This window comes from Crocodylus porosus, unplaced genomic scaffold (assembly GCF_001723895.1).
Source record: "Crocodylus porosus isolate Cpor-Errol unplaced genomic scaffold, CroPor_comp1, whole genome shotgun sequence".
In the NCBI taxonomy this organism is placed as follows: Eukaryota; Metazoa; Chordata; order Crocodylia; family Crocodylidae; genus Crocodylus; species Crocodylus porosus.
In genome coordinates, this window is record NW_017728943.1 from 39,141,293 (window position 1) to 39,158,926 (window position 17,634).

General features: G+C 43.0%; 1 protein-coding gene across 3 annotated transcripts in view; it reads left to right on the forward strand.

Moving 5' to 3' along the window:
- The window catches only part of WDPCP (WD repeat containing planar cell polarity effector), a 196,849-nt gene that overhangs the window by 96,371 nt on the left and 82,844 nt on the right, over window positions 1-17,634 (forward strand). For all 3 annotated transcript variants that reach the window (XM_019549189.1, XM_019549190.1, XM_019549191.1), the window contains exon 12: window positions 7,563-7,626. In XM_019549189.1, the coding sequence (XP_019404734.1) occupies window positions 7,563-7,626 (64 nt within the window). The remainder of the gene's footprint in view (window positions 1-7,562; window positions 7,627-17,634) is intronic.

The following is a 17,634-nucleotide window of genomic DNA, read 5'->3' on the forward strand; positions in this document are numbered from 1 at the left end:
TTCTCCTTTAAAGGAGAAAAATGTGGGAAACCATGGGTTTCCCTTTGTAGGCTGGCAGTATTCCAGCCTGCAAGGGGCTGCTTGGGGCTGGAGGGCGTGGGATGCAGGAGGCGCCACACACATGTGTGCACACATAGCATTCACATGGCTAGCAATACAGCCAGGCAGCAGTAGAAAGTAGCTCCCGCAGCTGCCTGCAGGTAAGTCTATGCGGGGAGGGCATAGACAATGTTTGCGGGGACAGGGGTGCGGGCAGGGAGCAGATTGAGGTGGTGGTGACCACGGTGAGAGAGAGAGATGGAGAAGGTTTGGGGGCTGAGGCTTGGGCTGGGGTTACTGCTCAGTTGGGGCAGAGCCTGGGGCTGAGGTTGGAATCAGCACCTGCAGGGCCCAGCAGGGGGAGCAGGATGGAGTCATGGGCAGTTTGTCTAAGGGGAAGTGGCAGGGGCTAGCTCACTGCCACTGCACACTACCAGGAAGGGATCAGGCTGCAGAGGCAACATGTTGGGCACCAGGAGGAGTATGTGCTCCTCCAGACTTATCTGCAGGATTGGGGAAGATGTGGGCTGCCCTGCTGCAGGATTTGGGGCTCCCTGCCCTGATGCCCTCCCCCTGGGGGTCTCCATGGCCCAGCAGGCGGGACCTGGCATGGGAGGGCAGAGGGGGATTGGGAGGCTTGATGCTACTATTGCCACCAGGACCCTCACGCCAGCCATGCTGCTATGGTGAGGTGCTCCCTGCCTGCCCAGTAGCAGCAGGCTGCCACAAATCCGTGCTGGGACTGCCACCCCCAGTGGCCTGCAGGGAGGGAGTGGGAGGGAGGTCTAAGAAGGACCAGGCTCCACACTTGACTCCAGCCACAGCAGCCACTGCAGCCAGGTGAACAGGGGCTGCCCCACCATGGCGCAGTTGATACAGGGGTACCGGTGGTGTTGGCAACACTGCCTTCTCATGCTGGGTCCCACCACAGAGGTCCCCGGGGGGAGGGCAGCCCCAAGCCCTGCAGCAGGGCAGCCTGCTTGGTGGGGCCTAGGAAGAAAAGGGTTGAGAATCTCTGCTGTAAGATAGATATGTAACTGATTGGATCATCTGTAGTCAATGAGTAGCCATCAGTGGCTGAATGAGATTGGGAGGTGTATCAAGTGTGGTTCCAAGGGATCTGTCCTGGGTCCAGTATTATTTAATATCTTTAATAATGATTTGCATGATGGGATCGAGTACACACTTAGCAAATGTGTGGACAACACCAAATTGGGTGGAGTTGCAGATGCTGGAGGGTAGGACTAGGATCCAGAATGCCCTGGATAGACTAGAGAAACGGTCTGCAATCAACCATATGAAATTCAACCAGGACAAGTGCACTTGGGACAGAAATGCAGACTGGGGAATGACTGACATAAGCTGAGTATGAGCCAACAGTGTGCTCTTTTAAAAAAAAAAAAGCCTATTGCATCAGCTGGGGTGTCACTTGCAAATAAAGGGAAATAATTCTTCTACTCTGTTCTGTGCTGGTGAGGCTGCATCCTGCCCAGAGCAGGGGGGCTGGACATGATGATCTCATAAGGTCCCTTCCAGCCCTAAACTTCTATGAATCTGTGTGTGAATCTGGAATACAGAGTTATTTAGTCTGAAGAAGAGAAGACTGAGGGGAGATATGGTAACAGTCTTCAAATACCTGAAGGGTGATTATAGAGAGGATGGAGATAGGCTTTTCTTTGTGGCTGTAGGGGACAGGACTAGAAGCAATGTCTTCCAAGTTGCAGCACAGGAAATTTAGGCTGAAGGAACTTTTTGACTGAGGGCGGCCAAGCATTGGAACAGGCTACCTAAAGAAATTGTGGAATCTCCATCGTTAGAAGTTTTCAGGAGAAGATTGGACAGGCACTTGGCTGGGATGTTTTAGTCAAGGATGCACTGAGCAGGGGACTACATGACCTTGCGAGTTCCCTTCCAGCCCTACTTTCCTATGATCCTATGATTATAAAGTATATCTAGATGTATTAATGATACATTATCTGTACTGCATTCTCATTTATTTGCTAGCCATATTCATTTTTGCAGAATTTTAATAAAATTTGCTTTGTGATCGCTCCATTAAAAAGTTTCCTTTTGCTTGAAGCAAAGGGGCTGTTTACATCTTCCTTTTTTACCCTAGTTCCTTGGGGGCAGGGGGGAAATGATGCATACAAACATGATTTCTTTTTTAAATTTAAAACCTGAGAGTGCTAAAGTTCTCGGCCAAGATTTAAAAGATGGCTGCTTAAAGCTAAATGCTTACATACAGTTACATGCATAAATAAGTGTTGGGTAATCACCAATGCCCACGGACCATGCAGGCTCCGCCTGCCAGTCGCCTAGTGTATCCTCACCTTTAAGTGGGGTGTCACACGCGTCTGTTTTTCCTGCCACGACTTTGATATTAACAGAGTTGGTTCAGATGTCCAACGCGCACAGTCCAATTATGAGTCTCACCGGCGTCACGTGGGTCCCGAGTTTGAGGGCTTCGTCACCCCTACACCCTCGCCCATTCCACTGGGATGTCCACATGTCCACTCAGATGATCCACAAAAGGAAAAATAAAAATCAAAACAAACACTATGACCAAGAGGGTTCCCTTGATTGGAGTGGCTGCTCCAGCCATTTGTAGCCATCTTCCAATACCACTTGCCCTCCGAGGGGTCGAACCCCCTTCTTGGCTTTTGAAGAGCCCCCTTGGAGGGCTTGATCAGTTTTCCTTATCACAGTTAAAGCTCACTGTTGAGCCGTGCCCCTATTACAGGGACTATGGTTCCCAGAGTCAAATACTGCCCTTCTATTAGGGTCTTTACGGTACCCAGCTCCGGTGGAGGGGGGGCTTTGGCCACTCCCGGTCGGTAAATAAACAGTTCTATGCCCCGCAGGGGCCAGCAGACTGTGTTCAAAAACCCCGCTGGGGCTTTGCCCTTTGCCAGAGGCTCCTACCAGCACTCAGCATTGCTCGCAGCATCCTTTGCAGCGTGCGCTGGTGTGCTGTACCTCCTCCACATCCTCCTTCCAGTTCCGCATTGCCCCCACTTGTCAGTCCCGGCCTCTCTTTTATGCCGGCGAAGGAAATACCGGCCCCTTCCTTCCCCACACACCTGGGCAAGGGGGATTTCTGCCTGGCTTCTTGGGGCTGCAGACCTGGGGCTACTGGCCCTCTGCTCAGTCTGGGAGCCAAGGAGCCTGCTGGCTCCTTCTCTCCCTCACAGTAAGTGGTCTGACATTCAAAATATTGAGCCCCAAGCAGTACCCAATAAGGCTGCTTATTCAGGTGGCAAGCAACCTATAATTTAAATTCTTGCCCCCATTCTCTAACTATTCTATACCCAGTATCTTATTTTAATAGCAGTAATGGTGTTTTAAAACACATAATTCTTCATTTTTACTTTTGTCTAATTTTAAAAGAAAAAATGCTGTAGATAAAGGCAGTGTTAATTTGAAAAATCATGCAAACAGTTTCCGTTCCAAAAATTGCTGATATAAGAACTTATGGGAAACTGCTTCTTTTATGAATAATAATATTATTGTGCTTAAGAAATGGGCAAAATGCCTAGAAAGTAAATGAAAGAATGAGCTATTAAATTGAAATATTAAATGAAATAACTGAATTAAAAGTGATCATGTAAACCCTGCAGTAAATGTTGAGAGTTATAGCTGATTGAACATATTTTCATCATCTGTTTTGTATGCTTAAATACAATTGCTTGATGTAAGTAAACACTTGATTGACATTCTGAATACTTAAACATTTGCATATGCATCACAGAATATTGAACAATTAAAACTTAATTTCAGTGGGATTGGATTGCATGTAAATAATTTTCAATATTCATTTTTCTATTGTTCTTACTTAGTACATTTTTAAATATTCAGTTTTATAATGCATATCATCCTTGATTGGATTTCTAGATGAGGAAGGCTGTAAGATTTCTTTAATTAAAAGGACTGGTTTTATAAATATTATTTGTGCCATAGCCCTCCTGCTACAGATTATTTTCTAAATGTTGTGTACCCTTATTGAAGACAAGAAAAAAATAATGCAGCAGCCCTCCTTTATCAGCCCAGCACCAGGAATATGCTTACATGGTCAATGGGCATGTCTAAGAAGGCTTGTTGGTTGTAACTAGTCCCTAAAGAAATGTTTCCACCTTTTCTTAGCGTATTACCCTCTCTATCTGTGTCTCACTCTCTCTCTGTTTTTTCCTCCCCTTTTGGTTCTTTTAACTGACCACACTGGATCTCCTACAAGATGCATGAATGAATTGTATGTATTTTGCAAATAAAAAAAAATCATTTTGTCCATTTTCAGAGGCATGAAATTCTGAGGGAAGGATGAGTTTTACTATCTTTTAATCACTGTGCTGGGTTTCATAGGACATACCTGACCAAATTCTGCCCACCAATGGAGCTGCAGAACTCCCAATTAAACTCAGTGATGAACTTCTTTCTCTGCTCACATCCAAATAAATGAATTTAGTTCACTGTATTTAAAGCCCCATGCTTTTTGAACACCATAATGTATAAATTTAAAGGCACAGATTAAACAGAGTACCTCCTTCTCCTCATTTAAATTGGTGCAGACCAAAAATAACCTCATTAATGACAATTAATGACAATACACTGATATAAAATGTAAGCAAGAATAAGAAACACAACTTTTATTGCTTTTGTTAGTTTGCCACATTGCTAACATATGGCAGGCAGCTTGGTCTACCACACCAGTCAAAATACTAGGAGATCTGGGTTCCATCAGCCTAAGTTGTCCTCTGTAAACCTTTTGCAAGTCACTTAATCTTCCCCTGCCACAGTTTCCTAGCTGCAAAATTGGTGTGATAATATCCGACTTTTTATCGTACTTGGGGAGTTACAGTGAGAAAGTGCTTATGTAAATGCATAGGAGTTGTATTATTTTTATTATATACGGTTTTACACTTGTTATTCTATGCCATCAACAGCTTCCAGTATAATCCTTTACTATTTGTCATATATAGGTAATCACAGTTTGAGAGTTCTAATCTAGAAGGTCATATTTCTGTTGGCAATAATTTTGACCAAACAAGTGGCTCAGCTTTGTGGTTTACAGGCAGATTTCCTTATCTCTCTTTTTCAAGAGACACCTAGGTCTTGATTACTAGAGTTATTTTGAAGCAAAGAGTAAATTACAGGATTTGGGAATATTCACTTAGGACTGATACATTTTTGGTACTACTTGAAAGAAAATAATATTGTGTCACGTAATTGCAATATAAGAACAAAAGGTGCATTATTTTTTATTTGAGGGAAGATACCTATAAAGAAGAGTGCTCAAAATAAGAGGTCTCCCTGTGACAAAACCCTATTGTAAAATTCACATTATTAGTTTGAAGGCACCATTACATATAATGCATCATACCAGGCACTCCCTAAATGTTCCTTTAAGATGAAAATACATTATTCTGTGTCAAAGAGACTTAACTAAATGTTTTCAAATAAAACTAATTTAAGAATGCCCAGAAAAATGCACATATTCTTCATTGATTTAATATTGTTTGCATAAGTAATACAAGCTTGTCACTTGCATTTGAAAACAGTACCTCATTTTAAAGAATGCTATTTGTAGTAATTTATGAAGTCTCTGCGACTGTTATTTCAGCTCTCTTGGTTTGTGAAGAGCATTTCTTTGGTAGACTTTTTTTCCCTCCGGTACAGCTCTGGAAATAATGAGCTGGCTTTACGGTTTTATGAATAGGGCCATAATGAAACTGAAGTATGTAGGTTGATTAAAGGAAAAAATTGAAATCATTGGGAGACAGAAAGAAACTGACAGCTTTAAGGCCATGGTTCCGTTCTGCAGGTCAATCAAAGGAAAAAGTTACTTTACATTTTTGGTTGCTAGTATTGCCTTGGCTGGAGCAGGTTTTTTTTTTTTTCAAATTGTTTCTTTAGTTGTTTCCAGATAAAAACAAAGCCATTGTGTAGACATCTTCTTGTTGGAGCATTGTACAGCATGTTTCACTGACCTATTGAAATTCCTTCTAAGAAAGGAGGACATGGTATTTTTTCTGTATGTGAAAAATCTGATAAGGAATAAAGAGTGTCATTTAGTTTGTAAGCAAAATTCATAAAAGATATGAGGGCAGTAATACTTATGCTACTATAATGTGTGTGTGCATTTCTCTTGGACGAAGCATTGCTTAAGAAGGAGCATTAAGCTTCAGTGTATTCTCATGAGGCAAGGATTTTTGGGGATATCTTTTGTTGGACCAACATGTCTGAAGGGTACTTTATGCCCCAAAATTTGTCCAACGGCTTGCCCAGCTATACAGCTAGTCCAATATAAGTTATCATTAAAAAAAAACCTTGCCTCTTGGATATTCTCTGGACCATCGTGACTACAACAACCCTCCAACTGTACTACATGTATTTTCATGTAATATCCTTTATACAAAGTGGGACACGGACGAGGCACTGCCTGGTAGGTGGTGATCAAATGGTTAACTTCAGCCTGACTTCTTCCCCCTGTCCCCCCTCCACCTTCCTCCTCCTCCTCCTTTTATGCAGGCACCCAAGGGAAGGACTGTAAATAAGTGCTTAGAGGGCACAGCAGGGAGATTGGCCTTAGGAAGGTAGGATTCCACCTTCCACCCAACCCCAGATGGTGTCAGATTCCATACCACCTGGGGTCACAGAAACCCCACACAAGAGAGTGTATTTCCCTTTCTGCTAGTGTTAATTTTTTTTCATTTCTTGTAACAAACGTCCTCTTTTGAGGAAAGGCCTTGCTTGTTGGCTTTATATTACCTTCTGCCGAGTCATTCCACCAGGATACTGAAGCACTACGGCCTTCCTAGGTAGAGCAACGCTTGGACCCAGGCTAGAAATATGTAATCATAGATGAGAGATGTTCTTGTTTAGAAGGCTCTCTTTATTATGATGTTACTCACACTATGAAATAGTCCCAGAACCTGTGCCCTAGTGGTCCGAGAACTCGGAATTAAATGTAGAATTCCAAACCCAGCACTGACTAGATTTCTCTTTGTAGGCAGGCAGGTCACCCTCTGCTTATGTTATCCCATCTATAAAAGGGGAATAATGAGGAAGATAGTGTGGATCCAGCTGCACTTTCCTTAAGGATCTCTCCTCTTCTCCCAAGCAGAAGAGAAACACTGGTCTCCTCTCCATGAGACCCTGCAGAGAACTCGGCATATTTGGAGGTCTGTGCATACAGAACTGGAAGGGATCCAGCACAATGCTAAACACCTTCCATTCCTACTTAAGTCAACTAGCTCTGATGTTGCTCGGTGATTGACAGGGCATTTGCTGATGTTTTGGGAAAACAATAATAACGCTTGGCATTTTTATATTTCATAGTTTTGAAATCTCTGTATTATCACAGAAATGTTCACCTGTCACCCTGTTGCATCACTTTTGGGGGAAAAGTAAAATAGCAGCAATACACCTCACATTTTTACCAGCTATCACTTCATTTGCACATTAACAGGTTGATGGATCTCCTAAATTTGTTGTCCTCAGCAAATGATACATTTCACCCTTTCTTGCAGGTATCGAAGATTTGAAAAGGCATTTCTGCTAGCTGTTGACATAGGTGCTCGTGACTTGTTTATGGTGAGTCATTCTTGTAGATGGCTTTGTGACTGCTGTTCTCAGGATGAGTTAGTTGTCAGCTTTTGTGCACATTCAAAAGGATCAGTGTCATTTGCAGTCTTAGACACATGCTGGAGAAGGCATTTTTATACTTGGCTTGCCCCTTGCCATCATGAAACTGGTCAATAGCAATCTATTATCTTTTGAGTCACTGACATTTTCCTTGCCATGGCCTAAAGACTGTTTTATGTTTTCCAGGAATTAATTTATATGTTTTTGAACTTTCCCCCTCTTCATGTGTCCTGATGTGGGTAGATGTCATCTTTCACTCTAATAAGCTTATATGTTTCTAATCCATTCCTTTAAGTGCAGCTGCAGAGGCCAGGATACAAGAGCAGACCATATCCTGGGGATCCTGAATGGTTCTGGTTTGCCTCTCAGGTTTGTGTGAAAAGTGACAAATTATGAATGCTTCTACAGGTACTTTTAAAACAACAAAGCTACAGCGTCAACCCAAGGGGTTTTACATTTTGTACACTCTGGCCCTCCCATTTAATTAGCTACAAAAGTAAAATTAACCAGCTCTTAAAAGACCTCTGCAGGAGGCTCTTGTTTTATAAGATCTTGCACCACAATGTCACAGCGAGGTCAGATGGACAAAAATCAGTAGTGCTTTCCTAGTCTCTCAGCATGTTGCTGCTGCACAGCTGATTTCATTGTTGTCAAAGAAACAATAAGAAAAGGGCTTGTTTAAAAAAAGCCTCTTTGAAAGTCTCATTTGTTTGACTCTTTTGCATAATGAAGACATTCTGTTGTTTAAATTAATCTTTGACACTAGATGTTAATATCATTTATCCTATTAAGTCACTTGCCCTGCTAGTTTGATCTTGATATTTAAATTGTATGTTAAATTACACAATTAAATCCTTCTTTTATGGGATATGAAAATTTCTTTCTAATTATATAAAAAGTTGTGTGAACCTTTTGATGTTTTTTCTCTAATCATCTGGCTTATTTCATCTAATTAGAAAGATGTGTATACTGCGATAAACTTTTCTAAGTATGCATCAAAGAATGTGATGGAAATGTCATACGTTTAGGAAATTCATTTCTTATTTTGTACTTATTTATATCCTCACCCCCTGATTTTTTTTTCCTCCTTTTTAATCTCTGTTTTCTCCTTTTCTTCCTCCTCCATCTCTTTTTAGCAGAGCCTTTTCAGTGGAAAACTTAAATGTAGCATAGCTGAGCTGAGAGTCGCAACTAATTTAGAGGCTTGGGAAAGAATCTTGCTTTCACTTCCACCATTCCATTGGGTCTGATTCTCTTCAGGTTTTGAGCAACAATTGATTGCAGTACTTAGGGCAGGGCAAATAAGGAGCTGATCATGCCTCCCTAATTCTCAGGTACCTAGTGGTGGTGCAAATGGCAGAGAAATAACTGCAATTTATGCTGTCATAAGGTCCCAAGTCAGAGAATTGAGGAGGTAAGCCTCATCCTGACATCTCCCCTTTAGTGCCCTGATGCTCCCCTAATGTATTGCTTGCCTTGTACTATGTCAGGAACAGAGATGCCATCATAAGAGGCAGTGGAGCTGATAGTAGGAAGCAGCTGAACTGCTGCAGGTAATGAAAAAGCAAAACAGTGCCACAGTGTTCCTCAGGAAAAGGAGCTTAAAAAAAAAAAAAAGAGTGAACTTATGGTGGAAGGCAGTCATACTCCTGTTAGCCTGCACTTTTCAAGTGGTCACTTATCAAGACTTGTTGGCCAGGTAGACATGCTCTGGGCTTCCAAAGAAGCCACAGAATACAGTAGAAAAATCTCCTTTTCAAAGGAGCATACAGATACAGTCAGTCTGAGGCTTCACCACCCCCTTTCTTTCTTTTCACTGCCAACTGACACAGACCCAGATCACCACTATTAGGAGAAATTTAGATACCTTCACAGCTGATTTATACAAGTATAATTCAGCTCATGGCTCACTTCCCATCCCCACTTTTTTTCCCCTTTCAGCAGTCTCTCACAAGATGTTGCTGAAATAGAAACTCTCCTCCATCCTAGTCCCCTGGACCATAAAGGAAAATCCTCTGCAACTCAAAGGCTGTGTCTACATGCTCAGTAGCATCTCATGTAGATGTGGCCTTGTAACAGGTCGCCCTCCCCAGCACCATCTTCTCTGGTAATCCACACCTTATGTGGTGCGCCCTTGGAGTCTTTCTTGAAGTTCTTATGTCCTGCCCTCTTCTCGCTTGCCACATCTTGATGGAAAATTATTATGATGATGTTCTTGCAAGCGGGAGACTGCCTATCATATTTTATTTTTTGTATGTTGGGGCCTTTCACCTACATGCGCCTGACCCCTGCTTTTCTCTAGCTAGGCCTCCCCATCTAAACCCACCAAACAGGGTTTGACTCAGAGGCTCTAGCCTTTTCTGGTGTCTTGAGGCTTGTGGCCCCCTTTCCTGCTCCAATCTGGAGCCTGGCCCCCTGGCCCAGAGGCCTGGCCACTGGCCCCACAACCAGGGGGCCACAAGGCCAGGTGACGGCCCCGAACTTGCGGTCTCCCAGTCCAACAAAAAAACCAATAAAATAAAATTGCACCCCAGGTGCACCAGAACTCCCCAGCCTTTTTAAAGTTGTGTCTTCAGGTGCCGGGGTCAGTGTGCCCCAAAAATCCTGCACCCCCACTAGCACTGGAGTTTATGTACCCCAAAAAACTTTGCCCTCACTGGCACCAGGGTCTCCACTCCATAGTGGGCCCCAAAAATGAGGCCTCCTGCTTCCACTCAGCCTCGCCCAAACCACCGGTATTATTCAATAACCAAAAGAAAACAAATAAACTCCCATCCATGGGCAATATCTACCACTCAAAAATGTGAGTAAGGAAAGCGGTATGTCAGCTTATAGTTGCAGGGTTTGTGCTTCAGCTCCCCACCATCGGTTCCAGTCCTTGCTGCAATGCGGCTGTCATCTCTCCAGGGCTTCTATAGTTCCTCTCTTCCTGGCTTTGGACTGCCCACCAAGCCTCTCCCTGGAGCTCTGAGATGCACTCCTTCCACCTTGGCTGCTGAGCTCCACTGCCACTCTGCCCAGGTTCTGGCCTCCCCCTTCTGGTCAGCTGACTAGCTGACCAGGTTTGGCCTTTAACCCCTTCCTCACCAGTACTCTGTGCCCAGAAAGTTCAGGCCTTAAAGGAGCAGACCTGTCTTCAAGTGACAGGGTGAGGGTTCCCTGTTACAGGCTTCTTAGTTGCAGAGGGTCTTCCTTTTAAGTGATGGCTTTTAGGTGACACTACTGCACAGTAGCATCGTATCATGGTTTTTGCCTTGCAGTGCTACTGCACAGTAGTATTGGGCTATTGTGCAGTCAGCATCTCATATAGACATGCCCAGAGGGAAGGGGTTTGTAGCAGTTATTGCTTGGTTCCAGCACAGAAAAGGTAATGCTAACCCATCTTGGATTTAAAGAAGCTCAGTTTCTTCACCCACAAGCTCAAGTTCAAGATAACAGTGATAGCCACTATCCTTCTGTCCCTAAAAAAAGAAGCCGATTTAAATCTTAGGCAGAAGGCAGGATAGATTTGCACCTTAAAGACTAAAACAGAGTTGCATAGCATAAACTTTTATAAGCAGCAGGCTTACTTCATCAGATGCCTGACCTCTCTCACATATTCCGACCATTGGGATATTTATTTTTGTATTGTCATTATACCTAGACTCTTTTCTGTGAGAAGCTCAGAACACTACTGTCATGAAGTGGGGCCTAGGAGTGGCCATGATCCCTCTAGCGCCCCCTACCGTGTCAAGGAGGTGATCCAGCACCTTCTTTTCTCGCCCACCATGTCTTGTTGGTATATGGTTCTAGAAGGGAGGCTGCCTCTTGTCACCCTGGACACTGTGCTATGCTTACACTTTCCCCCGTTCCGTATGGTGTAACCTGTGCACCCCAGCCTTATGGGCTATGCATGCCTCCTAACTCCCCTTTAGCACACCCCAAGCCTCGCAGCTCTTCTGGACGTTATCAGGTCCTTTTCTTTTCTGAGCCCTGCCCAGCACCCCTGGGCTTGTCACGCGCCCAGCGCCCCTTCTCTGGCACCCCTGGGCTTGTCACGCACCCAGCGCCCCTTCAACCCTTTGGAGTCCCCACCACTGTGGACCCCTCTGGGACCCTTTCCAGTCCGCACCCCTACTGGGGTTTCTATCAATTCCCAGTTGGGCTCAGGCGGCCTGAGCCTTACCTGGCCCCTTTGATCCTTCGGAGTCCCCACCACTGTGGAGTCCCTCTGGGATCCTTTCCAGTCCGCACCCCTCCTGGGGTTTCTATCAATAGTATACACCCCCCTCCCCCAGGGCTTCACTCAATACTTGCCCTCACCGGGGTTTCTCTCGGTACACGCCCTCTCATGGGGCTTCCCTCAAGTACGCACCCGCTCCTGGGGCTTCTCTCTGCCCTCTCCGGGCTCTCTGTAATCGGACTCACCCTCTCCGGGCTCGTCTCTCTAGTAGCACCCACCCTGGGCTTCTCTTCATGTGTGCCCCCCTTGGGCCTAACACGAGCTCCTCAGGCTTCCCACTGGTGCTCCTTGGGAGTGGGGCTCAGGTGGCCTTAGCTATGCCTGGCCCCAAAATCCTCTTTGCCCTTCTCAGGGCTGGGGTCTTGTACCCCAACTACAGTGCCCCTCCCCAGGGCTGGGGTGATAATACACCCTGTAATGTAGCACCACACTCCAGCACTGGGAGCACCCCCACTCTACTGGGGTGCTCCTAAATGAGGCCTCCTCCATTCCCTTATAGCCTCACCCGGTCCTCTGGTACAGTAACAAAACAGAACCATAAGCCAAACGGCTGTAACACAACAAGCCTCCTGGCTATAACACAGGATCTAAGCTCACTTGGCTCTCTAGCAATGGCCTCCCAGTCAGGGTTCTCTCCACCCTTACCATGGGGCAGCCCCTTGTGTGCTCTGCTCTGCTCTGCTCTGCTCTGCTCTGCTCTGCTCTGCTCTGCTCTGCTCTGCTCTGCTCTGCTCTGCTGCACCTCAGGCTGCCAGACAGGAACTGCTCAGTAGGCTCCGGCCTGGGCTGTTTATAAAGGCCCGGCCCTGCCCCTTTCTGGTCACCTGACCAGCACGGTTGCCCCAGTAACCATCACCTGAGCTGCCCTTGTGATGAGCAGCTGCCCTTATTCCTTCCTAGGAACAGGGCACCTGCATGACCCTGTGACAATTACCAATGCCAGCTTTCCTTCCGTTGGCCTCTTTGCCAACTTTCATGCAGCGGTGACAGTTCACCACAGAAGGAATTGTAGGTCTAAACTGGTTTGCAGATGTGTAACATTTCATCTACTAAAACATCTAGTAATGACACGTGGGGGCATAAGTACTCCAGCTACAGTTAGTTATCAACATTTCCCCTTTTTTCAGATGATTCACATAGCTGTTGCTATTTTCCAATTTAACGTCAAACCTAAACCTCTTTTGAGAGAGGCTCTCTAATACAGAAGACCAATAGACCTCTAGCTTTTTAACACATGGAACTATAGAACAGCCCCGGAACTTTTAGTTTGCTGAGAATCATAGTAGAATTTTCTACCTGTTCAGAAAATGTTGTAGGCACAATTCAATAGCAGAAGAAAAATAATTTACAATGCTTAACTTTGCATTTTCTTCCTTTTGTTGGTTTAAATTAGACCCTTTGGCCAAAATTCTAACCTTGCTTAGGCAGAAAACCATTAGGACTTTTACCCATGTAAATGAATGCAGAATTGGACCCACATTACTATTTGAATGTATTTTTAATGTGGTATTTGATAGACTTATGGATATTCCTCTCACCTTTTCAATCTGTCCAGGGCCTCTAGCACTCTTTCTCTACCAAATTTAAGCTACCTGTCCTCTCCCTTTACGTGACACATAAATCAGTCTCCTTTTAATAACACTGTTCCATGCTTTCTTTCTGTGTTGTTTGCTTTTTTGTTTTGTTTTGGTTTTTTGTTTTTTATTTTTTCAAACACTCTTCTTTACCTATGTTATATCAACACCTTTCTCCACAATCTCTCCTCCAGGGCCTGATTCTGATCTAACTGCTTGTTTATACAAGGATAATTCTAAACACTTTCAGGTAGTTTATTCGTGGTTTACCCCATCATATGAGAAATCAGAATTGGTCCCTTTATGCTGTCCTTGCTTTCTCTGAAGCTCCTAGTGCTTATTGGCCCAGATTCTCAAGGTATATAGGTGCATAACTCCTATTAATTTTAAAATACCTACATAGTATTTTCAGCATGTGTGGTAATATGCTGTGCCAAATCCTGGGCAACAAGGAGTGCTCATCCTCTCTGCTTTCAAATTCATTCTGAAATTTCTTGTTGCTAATCCACCTTCAATGAAGTGCTATTCCTGTTTTTAAAAAGTGAGTAGACCTCACATAAAGGTAACATTCATATTGTTGAAAATATTAGAAGTATAAGAGTCACAGCTGTGTCTCATGCACATTACTTAAGAGCCTGGAGGTTTGGGTCCCATCATACAAATAAAAGGGTCCTGGCAGATGCTATATTTATGGCACTGTTAATATATTATTCATGTCATAAATTGCAGTATGCCACACATTCCAGCAATTTGTAGCAATTTCTTATATAATGTAGAATATATTTGTGGCTGTTTTGTATGGGGCCATAAATTGAATCTGGCATGTGTCCCAGACCCAGGGCTACCCAGTCCCAATGCTGACAATAAATGGATTGTCACTATCAACCCAGGACAGCTCTGGGTCGCCCACCTGGCCAGATCTGCCCTGTCCCAATGCCAACGGTTAGCTAAACTGGTCCCTGCATGTTCACAGCCTTGCTCTGCAGCCTGCACGCAGAGTGCAGGGCAGGGTATTTAAAAGTGCTTCAGCCTGAGGAGCTGATGGCCTCAGTCTGTGCCAGGCACACTTGCAGCAACCATGCCAGGCACAGCAGACCTTTGTCATTGGGATTGGACAACCAAGACCTGGGGCTGCTCTTTGTCCTATTTCAATAATCATCTGAGCATCAAGATTGGGCATAGGGCAGCCCTGGGGTCTGGGACACAACTGCGCTCAGCCCAATCCTTGAGGACTGCCTCCTGTCCAATCCCAAACTGGGGCTACACATATCCAACATTGGGATTGATCTGGGATTGAACCAAGCATTGGTCATGGGGCAACCCCAGGGTCCAGGACATGGTCACCTGCTTCCTGATCCATAGGATCAGGTTGGGTGTAGTCCTGGTCCCAGTTCAGTTTCATGATTGGGTTCTAAAGAATTTTATGCCCCATCCCAAACAGCACACATCCTGCCACATGCATGACGTGTGGCATACCATGACACAGTTTTGAGGATGATGCATAAAATTACTCAGATCCCAGTTGTGCTATTATTTTAATGTTTGTCAGGGGCCTAAGAAGGAGAGTGTCTGCCATGAAGAATTACAATCTATGTACTGTCACAGTAGCAATGTGAATACATGAAATCTATCCTTTTTATTTTTGATTAACTTTTTATTAAGTTTTGACGGATAAGAAGAAAACTATACATACTATACTGTTAAGCATTTCCAATCTGATTTTACCTATCCTTAATACTTTCATAATTGTGTATCATGAATGTGTAACACAATATATAGGTCACTCATTTGTATTAACAATTCACAGTCCAACAGTATCTGTACATAAAAAAACAACTGCCTTTAGGCATTATTTGATACCTGTAGACATGCAGGACATCTGCTCCCATATACTGTAATTATAGCGCATCAGAGCAGACTTGATTAATTGAGCTTGCTGGAGCATGCTAATTAACGTGTTCTACCGGCATCAGTGTCTTGTGTATACAGTGTCCCTGTGCTTCAAAATGGCAGCAGGGGTGTTTTAAAGCTCCCCTGCCGTCATCTTGAAACACAGGACACTGAATACATCATATGCTTCAGGTGCTTTAATTAGAATGGCTCTTAAGAGACACTCTAAAGTGCCCCCACCTCCAGAGGATGTGTAAAGACACCCATTCTGTCGTCTTCTGGCAGAGATACTGAACCAAAGGAATAATACGTAGGGGAAAATGCAAGGAAATAAGAAAGAAGAGAAATAAGTAAGTCATTAAAAAAGGTACAGTGAGGGAACAGAGAGAGAAGGAATAAGAAGTGGGCAGAGAGGAAGGTTGCTGGAAAAGCTTATCTTGATCATTTCTATTATGAGTCATAATTGTGCAGCCTGCTTCAGACCTTCTTAACAAATTATCGTAGGGTTGTGGGAAAGGATGCATAAATTCAGTTGAGTCTATTTTTTCATTAAAAGGAGGTATCTGAAAGCAGAGGTGTATAGAGAAAGTTCTTAACCATAACTATACAGTATCACCAACATGATGCCATAATAATACACACATAGACACTGCTGTGAGGAGAGCTCTAAAGCTCCCAACTCCATGTCACACAAATCTATCAGTTATATCAACTCCCACAAAGTTCAGTACAAAACATAATATCACAAACAACAGCTACATTTATTGAACAATAACTGACCCAATCTTTGACAGAACAGATCAAGCCATAAATATGATTGTTAGCTTTAAATCCTTTTGTAGTGTGTTTCAGCTCTCAGCTGCTGAAAATTCAAAAGGCCAACCCCTTTAGCAAGGGTAGCAGAAACCTGAGGAACAGACATTTTATTAGTGGCAGATCTTGGGTGATACACTGATGAGGAAAGTGTAAGTTTTGAAGAAGTGTTAGAATTTTACGCAGAAATATCTTCTGGATACATGCATATCAGTATTTCAGAAGACTTCTGCTTACTGAGGGCCAGCATAGCCTAACTTGCAAGGATGAGTATAAAGAAGCTCCTGTAATTAATCAAATTGTGAAATCATAAAAATTCAGCCATTTTAACATAGACTTGATAGCCAGCAGATACAATTATGTATCATCACAGTTGATTCACATACGTAATATGATCTCTGAACTGGCAATCTTTGGATTGATTACATGAAAAACAAATCTATTACAATAATTATAATCAATTAAATTTGTTATTTTATTTTGCTATTATTCTTTGTGGTATACAGTGAGTTGCAGTAATTTATTTACAACTTTCAACTTTACAACTTTCACCAAAACAGTACAATAAAATGAACAATACAAATGATATATAGTAAAATAACAAACTTTATATAAATTATAATCTTGCTAGAAGCATACAACAAGATGATCCATTCTACCAGTTTACAGAAAATTAAAACAAAGCAATAGTGTATGATGAGATAAAAGAAAAGGTAAAATGAAGCACTGGGCATTAAAAACAAAAGTAGGTCACGGTTTGATTTTGGCCCTTATGCTTTGTGCAAGTAGTGCAAAAATTCCTAAGCTGTAAAGTGAGTGTGTTTTGGTTTTTCTTTTGGTTCATCTTCCTATTTCATTTTTGCCTAATTTAGTGCTTCATAAATTCCAAGAAAAATCCTGTTTTGTATAATTTGAATACTGAGTGCATGTATTGGGATCAGAAAGAATCTGGATTAATTAGCAGTGAAATTACATACATTTATTTAAGCTTAAAATAGTTTTTTTTTTAAATAGTCATTTTTCTGCATACTCTATAGCAATCTGTGTAAGCACACAAAAAGCCATTTATGCAGTTGATCCTGGATCTATCTTAAGAACTGAACCCCTGTTTACTGGCATTGTTCTATCATCTACAAGATTGAAAAAAAATACAAGATGTGAACAGGAAATTAATACAAATTGTAATTTTCATTGAAAAAATGTCAATTTAATTTGTTGAAAGTCCACTGAAAGGGGCTTTGATGTTCTCTGTAGTTTTCCCCCCCATCTTACTACATAAAACTGCTTAAAAGTGTAAAACATTTCAATTTAAGCTCTCTTAACATACCCAACATAAAGTTCACATTTATTAACATAAGTTTGCTATACATACAAATATCTGTAAGCTGAGACTTGTTCCACAGCAATTGGATTCTCAGCTATCTTGAGTAAAATGGTAATATCAACTTTTAACTTTTT